Raw genomic sequence first — 17,100 nt, 5'->3', positions numbered from 1 at the left:
ATAATTGAAATGCAGGGGAATCTTTATATGATAATTGAAATGTAGGGGAATCTTTATATGATAATTGAAATGTACGTGAATCTTTATATGATAATTGAAATGTAGTGGAATCTTTATATGATAATTGAAATGCAGGGGAATCTCCTCGGATGCATGAAAGACGTAATGGTTACTCTAAATTTATATACGATAAATATATACGAATTTTTATTATGAGGTAAACATGTATGCAGAAATTTATCGTATTTGTTTGTGTGATATAAACCGTAATCGTACTGATTTCCTAAAGGCACAACGTACAGTATTTCTGCTATTTTGTCACAAACTTGTCACAAACAATTTTGTGATAATATTCTCGTTGTTTTTCGATTTGTCTCGAAATTCGTTTCTCTTCTGGCATTCCAATTGAGAACGGTAGCGTTGGTAGTAATGATTGTGTCATGCAAGTCACCGCATTACTCCATAACCCCTTTTCCCCTGGGCTTTAACAGTTTATGCTGGTAGTATAACTGCTCTCGGCTGGATATACAACACCAGCACACACGGATTTATTGATTGTTTTCCCAGCCTCCTATTATCGGTGTGACTGTGATGGTGTGACAAAAACATCACTCTGACATAGATAAACGCACTCATTATTTTAGGCATCATTGAATTATTGAAGAGCCGTATGTTGCCACGCAATCGACAACTGCATATAACGTTGCCTGGCCGTTGCCTGGTTATGCACACGTTGACCTTGACAGAGAATGAACTATGACCTTGAGCTGTGTCACTCCTCAAACACGTGCTCCGTGCCCACTACAGTGGTGCCCCCTGGGGAAGCAGAGAACTCGTCGTTAAATGAGTTTCACAGTGGCCGTGCGCTGGTATTGCGTGCGCAACTCTCACGGTGTTGCGAGTATAACCGAAAGTCTCACGGGAAAGATGAAAGATTAATGCTGGGAAGTCGCGCGTTCACACAGACACCGTCATGCACGTAGTCACACACAATTATCTTCCACCTAACCCTGCTGATAGCTGACGGAATGGTGGCTGGAAGTAATAAAAATCCCACTGCGAAAATAAATGCTAAACGAGCTCCCGTTTATAAGTACCTTCAGATGTTTTTATGATCTAATATATGTTAATTATCTAGCCGTGATTTATAACGTGATTACTGTATTAGTGCTATATATCTGGAGTTGTTAGTGGTAACATCGACTGCCGCTGTTGGTCAGCGTAGTGACTGGTCACTGCTTGAATTTTGGCAGAATTCGGTTCATCTAGCAGAGAAGGCAGCATGTCTGATGCTGCAGTATGCCGATTATCTGGAGGTGTGGAAACTTGGCGATACAGCCGTAGAACTGGAGATGGGAGTTGAAGGTGAGATATAGCAGAGTGTACTGGTATTGCATGGTATTTAATGAAATCATAAGACTATCATTATTATTGTTATTATTATTATTATTATTATTATTATTATTATTATTATTATTTTCAAAGTGGGTCACCAGTTCCAAAGTTATTATTATTATTATTACTATTATTAATAGCAATTAATATTATTAATACTGTTCCGATCATTCATCAACACTATTTTTTGCATGATAATATAGTTATGTGAAAACTTTCAAAAGATGGCGTGCAATTTCCACGAATGTGGTGAAATGCATTTCTATCATTTGACGTGACGATTGAGCTTTGAAATCGATTGCATTTAATCGTGAAGCTAAATTCCGACCGTGTCGATAAATTCTAGCGATCGTTGTTACCGTGACTACCATGACGTGGTTTTTCTTCCGTGATGCAGGTGGAGACGGAGAGATGTTGCCGCTAACGAAAGGAGCGAAGAAGCTGCTGCAGCTAAAGACGCGGAACGATGAGCGAGTCATCTGCTCCGCCATCTCACGCGACGCGCGCTGGCTCGCCTACTCACACACCTCCGCCATACACCTCTACCAGCTCTCGCTTGTACGTGCAGCGCCATCTATCGGTGGCCTACGCTCGGTCTGGCTTTTTTTTCTTCATTCTAATTTTTGTCTTTTTCGTGATATTCGTTTTATTCTTTTTGGTATTCTGCACTTTTTATTCATTTTTTTTGTATTTGGTTTACGCTCCTTTGCAGCTATTCTGGATGTTAAATGTATGTGGGTCATATCTAGTGTTCTGTGTTGCATTGCGTCGGTCCATATCATGCCATGCTCCTTGTAGATGGAAATCCAACTCATATTTGTAATCTTTCACGTACTCAGGACGAAGAGAAGCCTCTATCGGTGCACAGAGTGAAGTATCTGCCCCCTGGTGTTCAGCCAGCACACCACCTATGTTTTGCTGGTTCGGACAGGTTGCTAGTGGCAACGGAAACTGGCGACGTTCAAGTATTGGAGGTTGATAGCGTAAAGCCGAAGCTACTGCACAACTTTGATGGCTGTGAGTATAGCTTTTTAATCAGGGAAACTATTGATGCTATTTCCATTGTATTTTAAAATAATGTATAATGTCATGTTGTCTCTAATCTGACTGCATACATTCTCAAAGAAAAATTTCGAATAAACAAATTAATATTGAACGCACACATGCACACACACAACCACGCGCACATGCATTTGCACACGCCGATGCATATGTATGTGTTTACAAACTTGCACATGAATTCATACTGAATGCAAAAAGATAGCTTGCATGCATTTTCGTCTTGCAATGCCTGCACACTATTGGAACCTACATGCAAGCTCTAGCCAGACAAAAATCATCATCTTATTACTACACAGTGCTGCCTTCTTTGTGTAAATGTAAGCACTGTGTAGTAATAAGATTATGATTTTTGTCTGGCTAGAGCTTGCACTGTAGAAATTATCATTGCAACTTGACTGCTATAAATGCAGTAAAACGTGTTAAATATTATTATTTTTCAGGCCAGGAGGCTGTTAGTCACATACGAGCATCCAACTGTGGTCGGTACGCTGCAGTGAGCAACTTCTCTCGAACGGTGATCGTATATGACATCATCGAATTCAAGGTATTACATAATATATGTATCAACATTCCTGGTATTATGTAGATACCAATTTTGTATGTACAAATGTGTCAATAATTTACAGGCATATATATTGTTGGTTATTGTTGGGATTCTAATTCGCACTGGCTGCCACGTTATGGAACCTTGTTGCATAATTTAAGTTGCTCAGCAAATAAACGTGGAAATTATAATATTATATCTATTCAAACTATTCTAGCGTTGCAGCAAACTAGGCAATGCGATACTTATCGTGGCCGAGCCATATTCAGTATCGACTTCGTGTAGACCTCCATGAGTTGCATATTTCACGTAGAACATTGTAGAGTTTGTGACGCTGAACTCTTTTGCATCTCCTCTTACAGAAGGTGTGTGCTATGCCACAGTTTCCACAGCAGGTTGCCGCTCTCTGTTTTCACCCGCGAGATCTGGAGCTACTCGTGGTTTATGCTGACAATAGCGTGAGTCCTAATGTTACTCGCTATATATACACGCCACAGAGCTCAGATAGTACGTGTAGATGTGTCGAAACCTGGAAACCTGCATGGAAGTGGCTTTTGTTAATGTTTTACGGTGTAAGAGATATGGACCTGACAGTGAGAGAGAGAGATAGAGATAGAGATAGAGATAGAGATAGAGATAGAGATAGAGATAGAGAGAGAGGGGGAGAGAGAGAGAGATAGAGAGAGAGAGAAAGAACAAAAGCCAGGTTGCGATTCCACTCGAAAGAGAAGTCAGAAAGAGCAGGAGCGATGGCAACACAGAGAAATAGACACTGAATCAATTATTAATAATACAAATAATAATAATAGCAACAATCATGATAATATTTAATAATGATATGCTTTTTGACAATGACTCTCTACCACAGTTGTTAGCATGCACATTATTACTTAATCTGTACATATGTATGTGTTATTTATTGACATATTTCGTAGCTAACACGTGCATGGTGTCTTTACATACTAATAGGTCGTAGAGTACAGTATAGCAGAAAAGGGCTACACGTCATGGTCACGGAGGTACGCCAAGATGCGCCACCAGATGGAGCCGGCGGAACACGTGGGAACCACGTTGAATGTGATGTATCATCCGAGCGATGAGAAGCACAGCCAGCTTATCCTGCACGGAGACAAGAGGGTGCGGTGCATCGACAAGACGGAGGTTAGTGACGCTCATAGGGTCTATGTCCCCCAGGGTACTGCCGGAACGTACCCTGGGTACGGTCCGCGTATACCAGAACAGACCCTGGTCACTATTTGATATGGTTAGGGTTAGGATTAGGGTTAGGTTAGGGTTAGGTTTAGGGGTAGGGTTCGGGTTAGGGTTAGGAGTAGGGTAGGCGACTCCCTAGACTAGTTAGTGGAGTAGGCTAGGTACGGTCCGGCATATAATATAGTGCCAGGGTACGTTCGCGTATACCGGACCGTACCCAGGTACGTTCCGGCAGTACCCCGGGGACTTAGACCCTCTCAGCGTTAGTGACTATCACACCTAGCTCTGTAGATAAGACATAAGAGACAGATAAATACATACATAACTAGAGCACTCGGAGAGCACCAGACCTCCGCCAAGGCAGCTGAATCTCTAATGAGAAATTTTTAGTGAATTAATTAATTAATTAAATAATTAATTGGATCCGGATTAGTGCGAGCGTGCAGGTGGGGGAGGACTGTGGTTGCCCCTTAGCCTGTGGTTGCGTGATTGTAAGTCTACAGCCAGCGCACCTAGCGGAAAGGAACTGAAACGTGCATGTTAACAAACCCACAAACCCACAAACCAACACTCAAACACACGCCGGTGAAAACATAACCTCCGCCAAGCCCCTGGCGGAGGTAAATATAGATACATAAAAATACAGATAGATAAGACTGTAAGAGTCATCTAACTTCTATGGCTAAGTGTATCTCCTCGCCTGGCATGTAGCTATGTGACTCCCTCTCTCACTCTCCCTCCTCCCTACCTGCCTCTCCCTCCTCCCTACCTGCCTCTCCCCTCCTCCCTACCTGCCTCTCCCCTCCTCCCTCCATATATCTCTCTCTCAATTTCCCCCTTTCTCTCTCTCTCGTTCTCTTGCTCACTCTCTCACTCTCCTTCCCTCTCTCTCTCGTTCCCTTTCCCTCCCTCTCACTCTCTCTGTGTTATTACATATCTCTCTCCCTCTCCCTCCCCTCTCTCTCTCTCTCTCTTTTTTCTCTCCCTCCCATTCTCTTCTCCCTCTCTCTCCCTCTCCCGGTGTGTTACTACATACCTCTCTGTCTCTTCCTCCCCCTTTTCTCTCGCCCTCTCCCCCTCCCTGCTCTCTCTCTGTCTCTTTCTCTCACACGCTCCCTCCTTGTTTACCACACAGACGTTTCCCACCGTTTAATTTGGCGGCAGCATGCATTCACACGTGCTTTTCTCCGTGCGAACCCTACAGGTGCAATCGCGGAAGCGTGGCGGCGCGTTACACGTCTGCGACCGCATACACTACCTCGTACACGTGGCGCCATCTGCACCGGACTGGCTCGTCATCGTCGAGCGCACGCCTCAGTCGATCGCGGTGACGCTGCCGCCGACGCTGGCCGTGAAGAAGTTTGGAACTTAGCCGGTAGAGGGAGCCGGTGTAGCGTGCGAGTGCGAGATTCAGGTGAGGGTTGCCCGGGGGGTCGTGTGTAATCTATTCTGTCGTGAAGTACGTGCGGGGATGGGCACGTCCCTGTAGCAGTAGGAATTATCGAGATAAATTCAAGGGAAAAGGTGTACAAATTGAATGACAGTCGGTGGTGTGGCTACCGAAGAAATGTTGATGATAGTTATTACGACGTCGATAACGATCGAACGAATTAGAGTAATGTAATATGTTAATTATGATTGCGATGATGGTTACGAACATGTTTGTAACGGTGATGATAATTGCATACATGTTTAGCAGTTATAATTGTGATATAGCTCTTGCAAGTGTCAATATAGAACCTCAATCTAATCCCAATTAAATCTAAATAATTTCTGTTCAACTCCTTTACTAAGAATTTACCTTACTGCATGACACATGCGACGTTCTGAGAATGCACTCACTAGACGCTCGACGTAACTATGACGACATCCTGATCGATAACAATCTACCTAAGATAAAATCATTGACGTTACTCAGGTGTGCATGTGGAATGGGGTGTCACTCGTCCCGGGTTCCATGTAAGCGGTCGTCATCCGCTTACCATCACAGCATGGAGTGTTCAGGCAAGTTTACGTGGACAACTAGGTGGCACTGCCTGGTGAGGTATCGACCAGCGGGGCCGCTGTGGCACGGGTACGTTGCCGTGGGTGACAGGGTGCATCGACGGAGTCCCCACTAACTAACTACGGATGTCGCGCAAGAAGCGATTGCATCGTCATCATCGTCCTTGGTTACGCGTCTGCCGTGACAAAACAGCGATTAACGGGAGTTGACGCCATCATATCTTTGCGTTGATTGCGTCTCCGCGGCGACTACGGCGTCGCTATTAGCAACGATCGTAGCAGATGAAATTATCTTCGTCGAAGCGGTTTTCGAAGACTTATTTCTCATGTGCCAACGCTGCGCAGCAGACAGACAGCATAGTGGAGAGGTTTTGGGCAGAGGGTGGTGCATGCCCCAGAGAGGAGAGGCATCTGAGACTGGGGTGGGGGCAGTGGGCATCGCCTATACAGTGTATGGTCAGATCTGTGTTAGCGATCACCTGTATAAAATAGATGTCTGTCTAGGAAGTGAAACACTTTCAGTGTTTCTCCTGAGCAGCAGTTAATATGCTGAAAACACAGACACTGATGGAACGTGAAACAGACACCTTTCTATAAGGAGCACTCTTCGCTTAAGTGATCATTACATACAGGTTCTACCATGCGTGCGTGGGTGTGCGTGTTTGTGCGTGCGTGTGTTAGATTAATATCACGAAATCGGACTGTGTTCGTGCGTGTAATTCATGCAGCAGTAGTTTGAGAGTGATGCCTCCCATCATGCGCTCCTCTAAGAAGCATCTCTATCTCCCGGGGTTCTGCCATAGGGAAATTAACGCGAACATATATGATATATGTAATGTGTGCGCGTGCATACATGCGTGTGGGCGTGCATACATGCGATGCGTGTGTGCGTGCGTACTGCGTGTGTACTGTGTGTACGTGTGTGCGTGTATATATGGGCATATGTGTGATCGTTGCAGCGGCTGCTGTTGTTCTGACATTATCTATTCATCCCGCAACGACTATCACTAATGATGACGTTATCGCGACAATAATGACAATTTTATTCTATAATAAACTTCTCGATGGAATATTAAAAAGTAACTCCAGCTGTTATTGTCTCATTCACTAACTTCACGAATATCATGTAAATATACACGTATATATATATACATACACATATCAGGCGTGACAGATATGCAAATATCAGTGTCATTATTCACCACTGATACATATATATATATATATAATATATATATATATATCACGAGTAAATGAGATAATTCTGGTATATATGTATGTATATATGTGTATGTGGGCAGCCACTAGTGCACTGTTTTTATGTACTGTGTGTACACGCTGTAGATATGTACTTGTTATATGGTCGCCAAAAACAAAAGGATATCAAGATGCCATAGAAATTGTACAAAGAAGAGCAACCAGATTGATTCCAGAACTATCTGGAAGTCCCTATACCGAACGACTGGAAGCACTAAAGTTACCAACACTTGTCTATAACTCATAACATACTATACTTATATAGTATACTTGTCAACTATAGAAGGGAAAGAGCCGATGTCGTCAGTCGATGAGTCAGTTGTTCAAAATTGTGCACATGCTAGACAAGGTCAAGATGGACAACCCATGCCCAATATGCCACAAAACGATGTTCCAGCCAACACTTGCCACACAAACTCGAGGTCACCCCTATAAATTTCAAGTTCACCACACCTCCGGCCAGCGACACAACTTCTTCGCAACCAACTAGAGTACTGGACAATTGGAACACGCTCAAGACTGAGACAGTCTGTAGCACCACACTGAATGCTTTTAAGGGACGGCTTACCAGGGAGTGGCAAACCAGACCGTGCCTGTACCAGTACCGTTTTTCTTACTAACTACCATCTCGTACAGGCACGCCAGTGATTATTCAGACATATACTAACACGAAACAGGAACATGAACAGTTCCCCAGCCTTAGACGGTCTCAATACCTTAACCGGTAAATATTGACCAGTCATAAGATAGATAACTCATATAGTAACCATAAAGGGAATCATCGCGTTTACTTTTCGTACGTATCGTTTACTTTTTTCCCCGCTTTTTTTCGTACTTAAGTAAACTGCGCATCACGAGGCCCGCTAGTCCGAGCCGACGCATGCATGATGAGACGACGCAGCATGAGACGACGCAGACCCCAGTAACACCCCATAAACCAGCTCCCTCAGATTAGCAAAGCGGAGTTATAACGTCTGCATTTGCGGACTAGAGGCCCGCATGTTTGTCGACATATGTATACTTTCAGTCGTTTACGACGTTCTGCGAAAGGCTGCGTTTGAATAGAGGTAACTATAGCGTGTGATGAGGTTTACGTAAGTCGCGCACATTTCGGTTCTAAGGGCGCTGTCATGCGAATGCAATGATGTGCTGCGTAATGCAGGAGATCAACACAGCTTCTCAAGTAGAGATTTCTGCCGTAGTATATTCACAGATATGTGGTTTGCTTCTCGTTACCACAATGACAGACTAACGGAGAGAATGGTATTAATTATTAAATTAATAATTACCAATTAATAGCTCAAGTAGAAACTCTTGTGTATCACAAAATTAAAATCTAGAACGTGCAACTACCAGAAAATGTGGTAAATCTCACGTTAAACGTAAAAGGTGTACGCTCCAACTTTGGTAAAAAAAAATTCTGGGAAACTTACGGAATAAGACAATAATTTCTCTAGAAGCATGTATGAATACATTTCTGCAATAGATAAACACATATACAGTATTTTATTCCTTCATTCACGCACACACGCGCACCATACACGTACACTATTTACAAAACTTGCATGAAAACGAAGAAATTTCGTCTAGACTAGCTGTGACTTATAGAGATACTACAAATACTCAACAATTTACAATACAATGTAAAATAACAAATCGTCTGCTTATATCTACTTCTGACATAATGAGTTGTATCGCGTATGCAATATATAAATCCGGGTTGCTGGCGGTCGATCGTTAGCTTGTGCGACCACGATCTTGTATATAGGCTACAGCATATATACCTCCGCTTAACGTATTAACACATCATAATCTTGTTGCGAGGTTTCAGCTCTCTGCCAACGAAATATGCTTACATGCCCTCGCACGTACTGTTCGTGTGTGAAACGTAAATCTCGTCGCGCGACTAGGCGATTGTTAACTAACAACAACTCATCGACATTCTACATGCAGTTACGACCAACAGCCAAAACAGACTAGACCGAGAAACAATCGCGCTGTCCCATTTTGGCCAGCCTCGCGTCATTTCCAAAATATAAAAGAAAATCTACGGTTACTGACAGCAGTCCTGTATCAAAACCAACGAGAAAAATATACCGCGTATAAGAATAACGGGCATTCGCAAATGCTAGAGTTAAAATCAACTTTAACTACGTACCCGCACGTGAATCTCTTGGCGCAGGACTACCGGCCTAATATTAAAAAAACCATTTTGTATGAGAGATACTACTTGGACACGTTATGTCCATTCCGTTTAATGTTACTTGTGCCTGTGCTTACTGCAGTCGATCCCTGCAACTTGAAAACTTATGAATACATGTAAGATTATATATAGATGCTCATTTATAACCACATAACTCTATATTATAACTAGGTGGTTAGAATTAACTACTATAATTATACACATTTTCATAGTTAGTGTTTAGCAGTAGGACATTACATACCATTTACAACATGGATAGGTAATTTTAAACCACATAGTGATAACACTATAGAAAATGATGACTGGGCATATACACTTCCTGGCAACATTTTTCCCAATGCATCCTTGACCTGTGGCTGTCAGAAGCGACATAAGACACATATGAACTGCCGAATAGCTAAAAAAACTAATTACAATAAAGGTAGCAAGCGAGAAATCGTTTAAGGGGTCTTAATAAAACATTCAGAATTGCATGTGGCTAGGTCATGGCATGAACTTGTGTATATAATATACTTATTCTATAGACAAGTTCATTGCCATAGCGATCGGTTATATAGCAGAGCTGTCATTACAAAACCATGACAACGTTGGGAATTCTCATTCCAACATTAGCCAAGTGCTGGCATTGCTTTCCATCGCCCATTAAGTTCATTTTAGTTCACAATACTGTGAACGGATAGAGATCACTTTCTAACTGCCATACGAATGCTTTGCTTATGGTATGCATTCCCCATTTTTGGAGAGTAAAATTAATCTTCCGAGAGGTAAGGTGAGCTAGGTAAAGTAGGTTAACTATAGGAAGACAAAACACAATCTAGGTAGTCAAGGCTTCTACATGCCAGAACAACAGTTGGCACATCAAGCAAACAATTCTTAATTTAGATAACTGAATTTTCCATACTGTGCATGGTACATGGCGCCAGTTATTTTATATCTTATCAGGAGTAAAATAAATTCTATTATATTATTCCTGATCACACTGTTCCCTAAAGATAAGAATTATTGAAGTATATATGTATGTACATAAAGGATTATTAAACAACCACTAAACAGAAACCGAATAATTGAATGCACTTATTACAACATGGAATGAATAATCCAATGATCTATTAAATTTCAACCCTGATTTGCAGAAATAAGCAAACAATTGTTAATTTAGATAACTGGACCTTCATGCAAATTCCCTGCTATACTTGCACTTTCCAGCCAATATAGCTAGCAGACGATACATAGCAACCTATACAATAAATCAAGTATATTACATGTGTGAAACGCTACTGTCTATGAGATCAAGGCTGGGCTTTGTTATCCATATGCCACCATATGTAAAAGTCCAATAGTAAAAATTTTCAAGACTACTCACCAGGGAAAAAAAACACGCAAATGACTACAAACAGATCGTAAAACAATGGTAAAATATAGCAACTGGAATCACTATTCTGTCATTGGTGTTGTGATCTGAGATGAACCAATTTTCCCTGCAAGTGACGAGGTGTAGAATACTTGAATTAGCATTTACAAATACATTACACTAGTTGAGATTGTGGCCAAAGGAATATGAGCAAAGCCACCAGCTGCTTTTGGTGAAGACAGATTAATCCTCATCTGCAAATTGTTGCAATAGTGCAGTATCAGTCAGGTCTGTCTATCGCCATCTTTGGAATAAATTCAATTCGAATCACCTAAAACAGAAAAAAGGCCAGACTATGGTTACCTACTCTTTTATCAGACAGAATAAACACATTTATTGACATACATACAGCATAATAACAAATAAATGTACGTGTATTGCTTAAGCTGATTAAACATCATAAAGAGATAATGATATCTTATCATGTAATAGCATTAACTTCTCGATACAGAATAAAATAGAGACTTACATATTCCAGCATACTACTGGAGTCACATCGCTGCTTGCTGAGATGCCAGTGCAGTCCCAACTAGAAAACATTTATGACACCACTTAGTGTAAGACATATGACGATATTCAGACAATGCACACCTCACTCATTCCATGGAAGCCTACGTTTGGCTAATTTTAAATAATACAAAGGTAACCATTCATTTAAATACCTCAATACTTACTTTATGATATAAATGACTATTCTCCCAGTCTAGGACCTTTTCTATAGAATGTTTTGTCTGTAAAAAAATGTTTAATATGAGTAACTAAATCAACTTTACTAACAGATCTCAAGTTCACAAGGCAGAGATATACTTATACCCCGTACAGACTACGAATTTGATATGGTACTAAACTAACCAGTAAACAAGCTTGGCACTTGCCCGCTCGCCAAATTGTCGAGTTAAAATAATATCGGGCGAGTAAAAGCTGAAGCTGACTCGCCCATGTTGGCGAGTAAAAATAATTGTCTAAAACTTTAATCAATTGTTGGTTCCTTACGTTATATATCCAAACATTAATGAAAAACAGTTCTAGCGATTGTGAAGGGCGGCTATCGCACGGCATCCTCACTTTATATTATCAAAGGTCACCGACAGTCAGCACAGCGTGGCTGTGCATACATGCCTAGGGCGCATATTGATTGATGTACGGGGGGGGGGGGGGGGGAGTGCAGGATTGTTTAAAAGTCGCGTGGGGCATGTTCATTATAGGGGTTGGGCACCGCTAGGATCAGAGGACGACAGCAAAATTCTTTCCTGGAATTGAGAAAAAAGCTTAGAAAAACAAAAAAACATAAAAAAATTTCGTTTTAAAATTTGGGCGAGAACAGATTCCGTTTTGGCGAGTTAACTTATTGACTCACTCGCCCAGTTTGGCGAGAGGTTTTTATTTTAAAGCTCTAACACTGCTAGAGCGCGTTAGACACGCGTCTAATGTACGCTAAATATTGCAGTGTGTACATGCTATCCTGCTCCAAATACGTGCTGGCCCGCTCTAAGATAGCCCCCCTTACGAAGCAGGGCTAACTTGGTGCGCACCTTTGGTCCCGCTCTAACTCTGTGTCTGTACGCAATCGGTGCCTAATGCCGGCGAAGTAACGCAATGCGCATGCGCATAGCCTCATTTAGGTCACGCGCGTACGCTCGCTGTACCTCACTGTCTGCGGGGTGACGTGGCGAGCAGGGAACCGAGCGGTGGGAGAACTGATGACTCATTTAGCCCGCTTCAGAGTTTTGTCTGTACGCTCCTAGTTAGCACGCGTCTGACGCGCGCTAAAATTTGTAGTCTGTACGGGGTATTAAAAATAAAGGTTACTATCTGCATAACCCTCTACTGATATTGCTTTAGGTGTGAACTATAATTATTTGATGTTAAATCACATACCCGTTTACTTAGGCAGATTACAGGCCATAGAGAACAGCCAAGAGTACAGCAGCAACATATACAGCCACAGAACAACCACTTCACGTTCATCGGTAATGTTTTTTTCAAGACTTGGTTAATTCTGTCTATCGTGTCTTTGTATTCTTCTGGTGCAACCTGAAACCGAAAAAAATCACACACTATAAGCTTCCTAATGAAAAACAATAGGAAACAATTATTGTGCTTTTATATAACAAACTAAATTGAACTGTAACAGTGTTGCTTGTTGTAAGAATCATGCAAACTGAACAAAATTACAATTTGTTTAACCTGGGCATTTAGTAAGATTGCAGCCAATAAATGAAAAAGCATATGCCTGCTGACATACACAAAACATTCTAGGTTGAGTTACACATTGCAAAAACTGGTTTTTAAAGGATGAAACAATTTAAAATCTATCAACGTGAAATTGCAAACTATAGTCTACGCTAAATGTTACAATGATACCAACCCGCGCTGAAAGTTCTGAAGGAAAGTCAGGTTCAAATCTGTTGCTTAGACCAAACCTGAAATGAGATTGATAATATAGCATACGGTGAGGTGATCACAAAACACTAAAAACTTAAAATTTAAGCAGATGTGATTAAAAGACGTGGGATGCACAATGTGGGTAATCAAGACTTGGTACCATAGTAGAGGTTTTTAGGTTGGTATGATGCATGTGCTGTTGAATTTTCATCATAGGGAGGTAGATTATCCATTTATCACTATCAGTGTTAAACTAGGACTCACATTCTCGATACCGGTCACTCGTGTTGACCTATGAAGAATTGTCAGTCACATGAACACTGTGCTCATGTCATGAATCAATATGGCCTCGTTTTGGCTGATGTGAGTTTTTAGATTAGCTGCTATCTTTTTTGTTTTGTTTTTGCTTTGTCACGTTGTTGAAACTGTCAACGGATCAAGAAATTAAAACTAACCGAAACAAAGCGCAAGAGGAAATTACGGCCCAAGGATATAAGATTAAGAGCTGTCCACATTTGCACATTTCGCACATTTGCGAAAAAGATTTGTGGTCAGCGCTTATATCATGAACCGAAATTACTTTGTACAACAAAGTAATTTGCACCCAACTACAAAACAGTGTAGTTCACTCAAAATGTCATATATATCATGATGATAATATCATAACAAATTTGTCATTATTAACCCCTGATAACATCATATCATTTTATCATGCATGATGGATAACAGAGATTATATTTTTTCTCACTTAACGTTAAAATAGTTCGGTCAGTGTTACTTTTACAAACACCTAATTGCCGGTATTAAACTACCTAGACTAGCCTACAGTTTCATTTGACAGTGCCAAATACAAGGGATTGCATCACAGGCACTTGGAACGTCTCAATAAAAAAAAAGTAGCTAAATAAACACAAAATGTATTTACTACCAGTCTTAATGTTTCTCTATTCTATATCGCCTATTATTGCCGATAATCACCCGTAAGTGCCGGTCAAATGCTCATCCGCAACACAAGTACACCGTACGCCCGCCCTGTGCACAAACAACATGAATAAGAGAGCAGGCAGGAAAGCGTGATCGCAAAATATGCTCGACGCTCGCTTCATTTCACACCTTCACAGCACGAATACACTTCCAACAGCTTCAATCCTGGTATCTATGTGTAGCTAAATGTTCACTTGTTCGAATTATAACTCTGTCCTTTGTCCTTACCTACTCCCGCCAGAGATATCTCGTGAAATCCTGCAGGAAATGTTCTCTCCGTGAAAATGTAAAGAGGATGTAAAGAGGACGAGATGTCTGTTCATACACGAGTAATGGCGGCGCATTGCATCCCGGGATGAGCTGCTGCCTGCCTCCAAGCCTCCATTCGAGGCCCGCCAAGCCAAGCCTCCATTCGAGGCCCGCCAAGCCAAGCATAATGCGCGCGGCCATGACGTTACACACACGACTACAGTGTCAGTGATCGATCGAAAGTAGCGCCGTTAGGGATTTTCGGATGATACGTCCTCTTTACATTTTCACGAAGAGAACATTTCCTGCAGGATTTCTCGAGCTATCTCTGGGGGGAGTAGGTAAGGAAAAAGGACAGAGTTACAATTCGAACAAGTGAACATTTAGCTACACATAGATAGCAAGATGGAAGTGGTTGGATGTGTATTCGTGCTGTGAAGGTGTGAAATATAGCAAGCGTCGAGCAAATTTTGCGATCACGCTTTCCTACCTGCTCTCTTATTCATGTTGTTTGTGCACAGGGCGGGCGTGCGGTGTACTTGTGTGTTGCAGATGAGCATTTGACCGGCATTTATGGGTAATTATCGGCAATAATAGGCGACATAGAGTAGAGAAACATTAAGACTTAGGTAGTAAATACATTTCGTGTTAGATAACTTTTTTTTTATTGAGACGTTCCAAATCCAAGTGCCTGTGGATTGCATCTTATTCTTAATTGTTTACGCAAAAAATGTTGAAAGCTCGTTTCGTCGCTCAATGACGTCACAGTGTCGTCACGTCCGTACGGACTTGAGACGCGAACCCCCACCGTAAAACCGGGCACGTAGGCGTGTATTGGCTTGATCAGCACTCCCAACCCCGCACGCCGCAGGGCACAGTGTACCCTGCATCAAAGCCGGAGCAGCATTGTTGGTTAGTTACACACTCCACACACAGCCCACGCACGCACGATGTACGTGCATACGCACGCACGCCCGCACGTGTTACGCACGCCCGCACGTGTACGTCACACGCAGGCACACACACACGCACATGTACGTGCCTATGCACGCACGCATGTGTACCGTGCACACCGGACCCACGCACGTGTACGTGCCACGCACACGTGTACGTGCAAACGCACGCACACACACACGCACATGTACGTGCCTATGCACACACGCATGTGTACGTGCACACCGCACGCACCACACGTGTACGTGCCCACGCACGGTGTACGTTGCAAACGCACGCACACACGTGTACGTGCCTATGCCACGCACGCACGTGTACGTGCCACACACACGTGCACGTGCACAACGCACGCACACGTGTACGTACCCACTAACGCACATGCACACGCACGCACGCACGTGTAACGTGCGCACGCACCCACGTGTACGTGCAACGCACGCAAGCGGTAACGTGTACGTGCAGATCAGCTTTCCTCCAGATGTCTTTGCACCTCTACTTTGCAACTCTGATTTCAATTCATTTATGGTTTTCCTTCGTAACTAGACGCCATTGTTTAGCAGTGATACCGGACAGTGCACGCGCGCCATCTATCCAGCGATTAGTAAATGGCGCACCCATTAGAAATGCCCACATGCTATTTGAAAAAACGGCAGGCCCTACACCGATTACGTCATGCCAGCTTGACAAGGCCAAGGGGTTAGATGTCGGCAGCACTTACCTCACCGACAAGGCCTGCCAGAGGTTCATTATGACGATAGCCGATACAAGGCGCCGGAACGTTTGTAGCTATAAATTAGGCAAAATTCCTTACTGTGATAAGTGACGGATCCACAGATTCCTCATCACAGGAAGCCGAAATTTTATTGTCGAATTAAAATTTTATTTAATTTAAATTTAAATTTATGATCCATATCAAAGTTACATGTATTTATACAATTGAATGTCTTTTATACAAAACCTTTCTGGGGGACACCCCTTGTACCTGGAGAGACCCCCTGTACCCCCTAGCCAGAAGCGGGGCTCCACCTCCTACCCCATCTAACCTCATGGCAAATCACAATGCTCGTCGCTCTGCGCCTAGTAAGAGTTCTTCGGCAGGACTAGTAGAATCTTGGAAGACTAGTAGATTTTTCCGTTTACTAGTCCTGTGGACTAATGAGACTAAAATTGGTTAGTGTCTAAACCTGGTGATTCGATCGAAAGTAGCGCCGTTAGGGATTTCGGATGATACGTCCTCTTTACATTTTCACGAAGAGAACATTTCCTGCAGGATTTCTCGAGCTATCTCTGGGGGAGTAGGTAAGGAAAAAGGACAGAGTTACAATTCGAACAAGTGAACATTTAGCTACACATAGATAGCAAGATGGAAGTGGTTGGATGTGTATTCGTGCTGTGAAGGTGTGAAATATAGCAAGCGTCGAGCAAATTTTGCGATCACGC

At 42.5% G+C, this 17,100-nt stretch overlaps 2 protein-coding genes across 2 annotated transcripts in view; one reads left to right on the top strand and one right to left on the bottom strand.

Moving 5' to 3' along the window:
* LOC106818151 (cirhin-like) overlaps nt 1-7,300 on the top strand; it is a 15,797-nt gene extending 8,497 nt beyond the window's left edge. Inside the window, exons 7-14 of the mRNA XM_014822876.1 lie at nt 1,254-1,365; nt 1,793-1,953; nt 2,235-2,412; nt 2,898-3,001; nt 3,364-3,459; nt 3,971-4,162; nt 5,418-5,627; nt 6,132-7,300. Coding sequence (XP_014678362.1) covers nt 1,254-1,365; nt 1,793-1,953; nt 2,235-2,412; nt 2,898-3,001; nt 3,364-3,459; nt 3,971-4,162; nt 5,418-5,585 — 1,011 coding nt within the window. The 3' untranslated portion in view covers nt 5,586-5,627; nt 6,132-7,300. The remainder of the gene's footprint in view (nt 1-1,253; nt 1,366-1,792; nt 1,954-2,234; nt 2,413-2,897; nt 3,002-3,363; nt 3,460-3,970; nt 4,163-5,417; nt 5,628-6,131) is intronic.
* A 1,644-nt stretch (nt 7,301-8,944) lies between these two features.
* The window catches only part of LOC106818152 (cysteine-rich hydrophobic domain-containing protein 2-like), an 8,894-nt gene continuing 738 nt past the window's right edge, over nt 8,945-17,100 (bottom strand). Inside the window, exons 2-6 of the mRNA XM_014822877.1 lie at nt 13,457-13,511; nt 12,967-13,122; nt 11,763-11,819; nt 11,558-11,617; nt 8,945-11,359 (exon numbers count right to left, since the gene is read on the bottom strand). Of these exons, the coding sequence (XP_014678363.1) occupies nt 11,309-11,359; nt 11,558-11,617; nt 11,763-11,819; nt 12,967-13,122; nt 13,457-13,511 (379 nt within the window). The 3' untranslated portion in view covers nt 8,945-11,308. The remainder of the gene's footprint in view (nt 11,360-11,557; nt 11,618-11,762; nt 11,820-12,966; nt 13,123-13,456; nt 13,512-17,100) is intronic.

Source organism: Priapulus caudatus, unplaced genomic scaffold (assembly GCF_000485595.1).
Source record: "Priapulus caudatus unplaced genomic scaffold, Priapulus_caudatus-5.0.1 Scaffold2058, whole genome shotgun sequence".
NCBI classification, from domain to species: Eukaryota; Metazoa; Priapulida; class Priapulimorpha; order Priapulimorphida; family Priapulidae; genus Priapulus; species Priapulus caudatus.
This window is presented reverse-complemented; position numbering and strand designations above follow the sequence as displayed.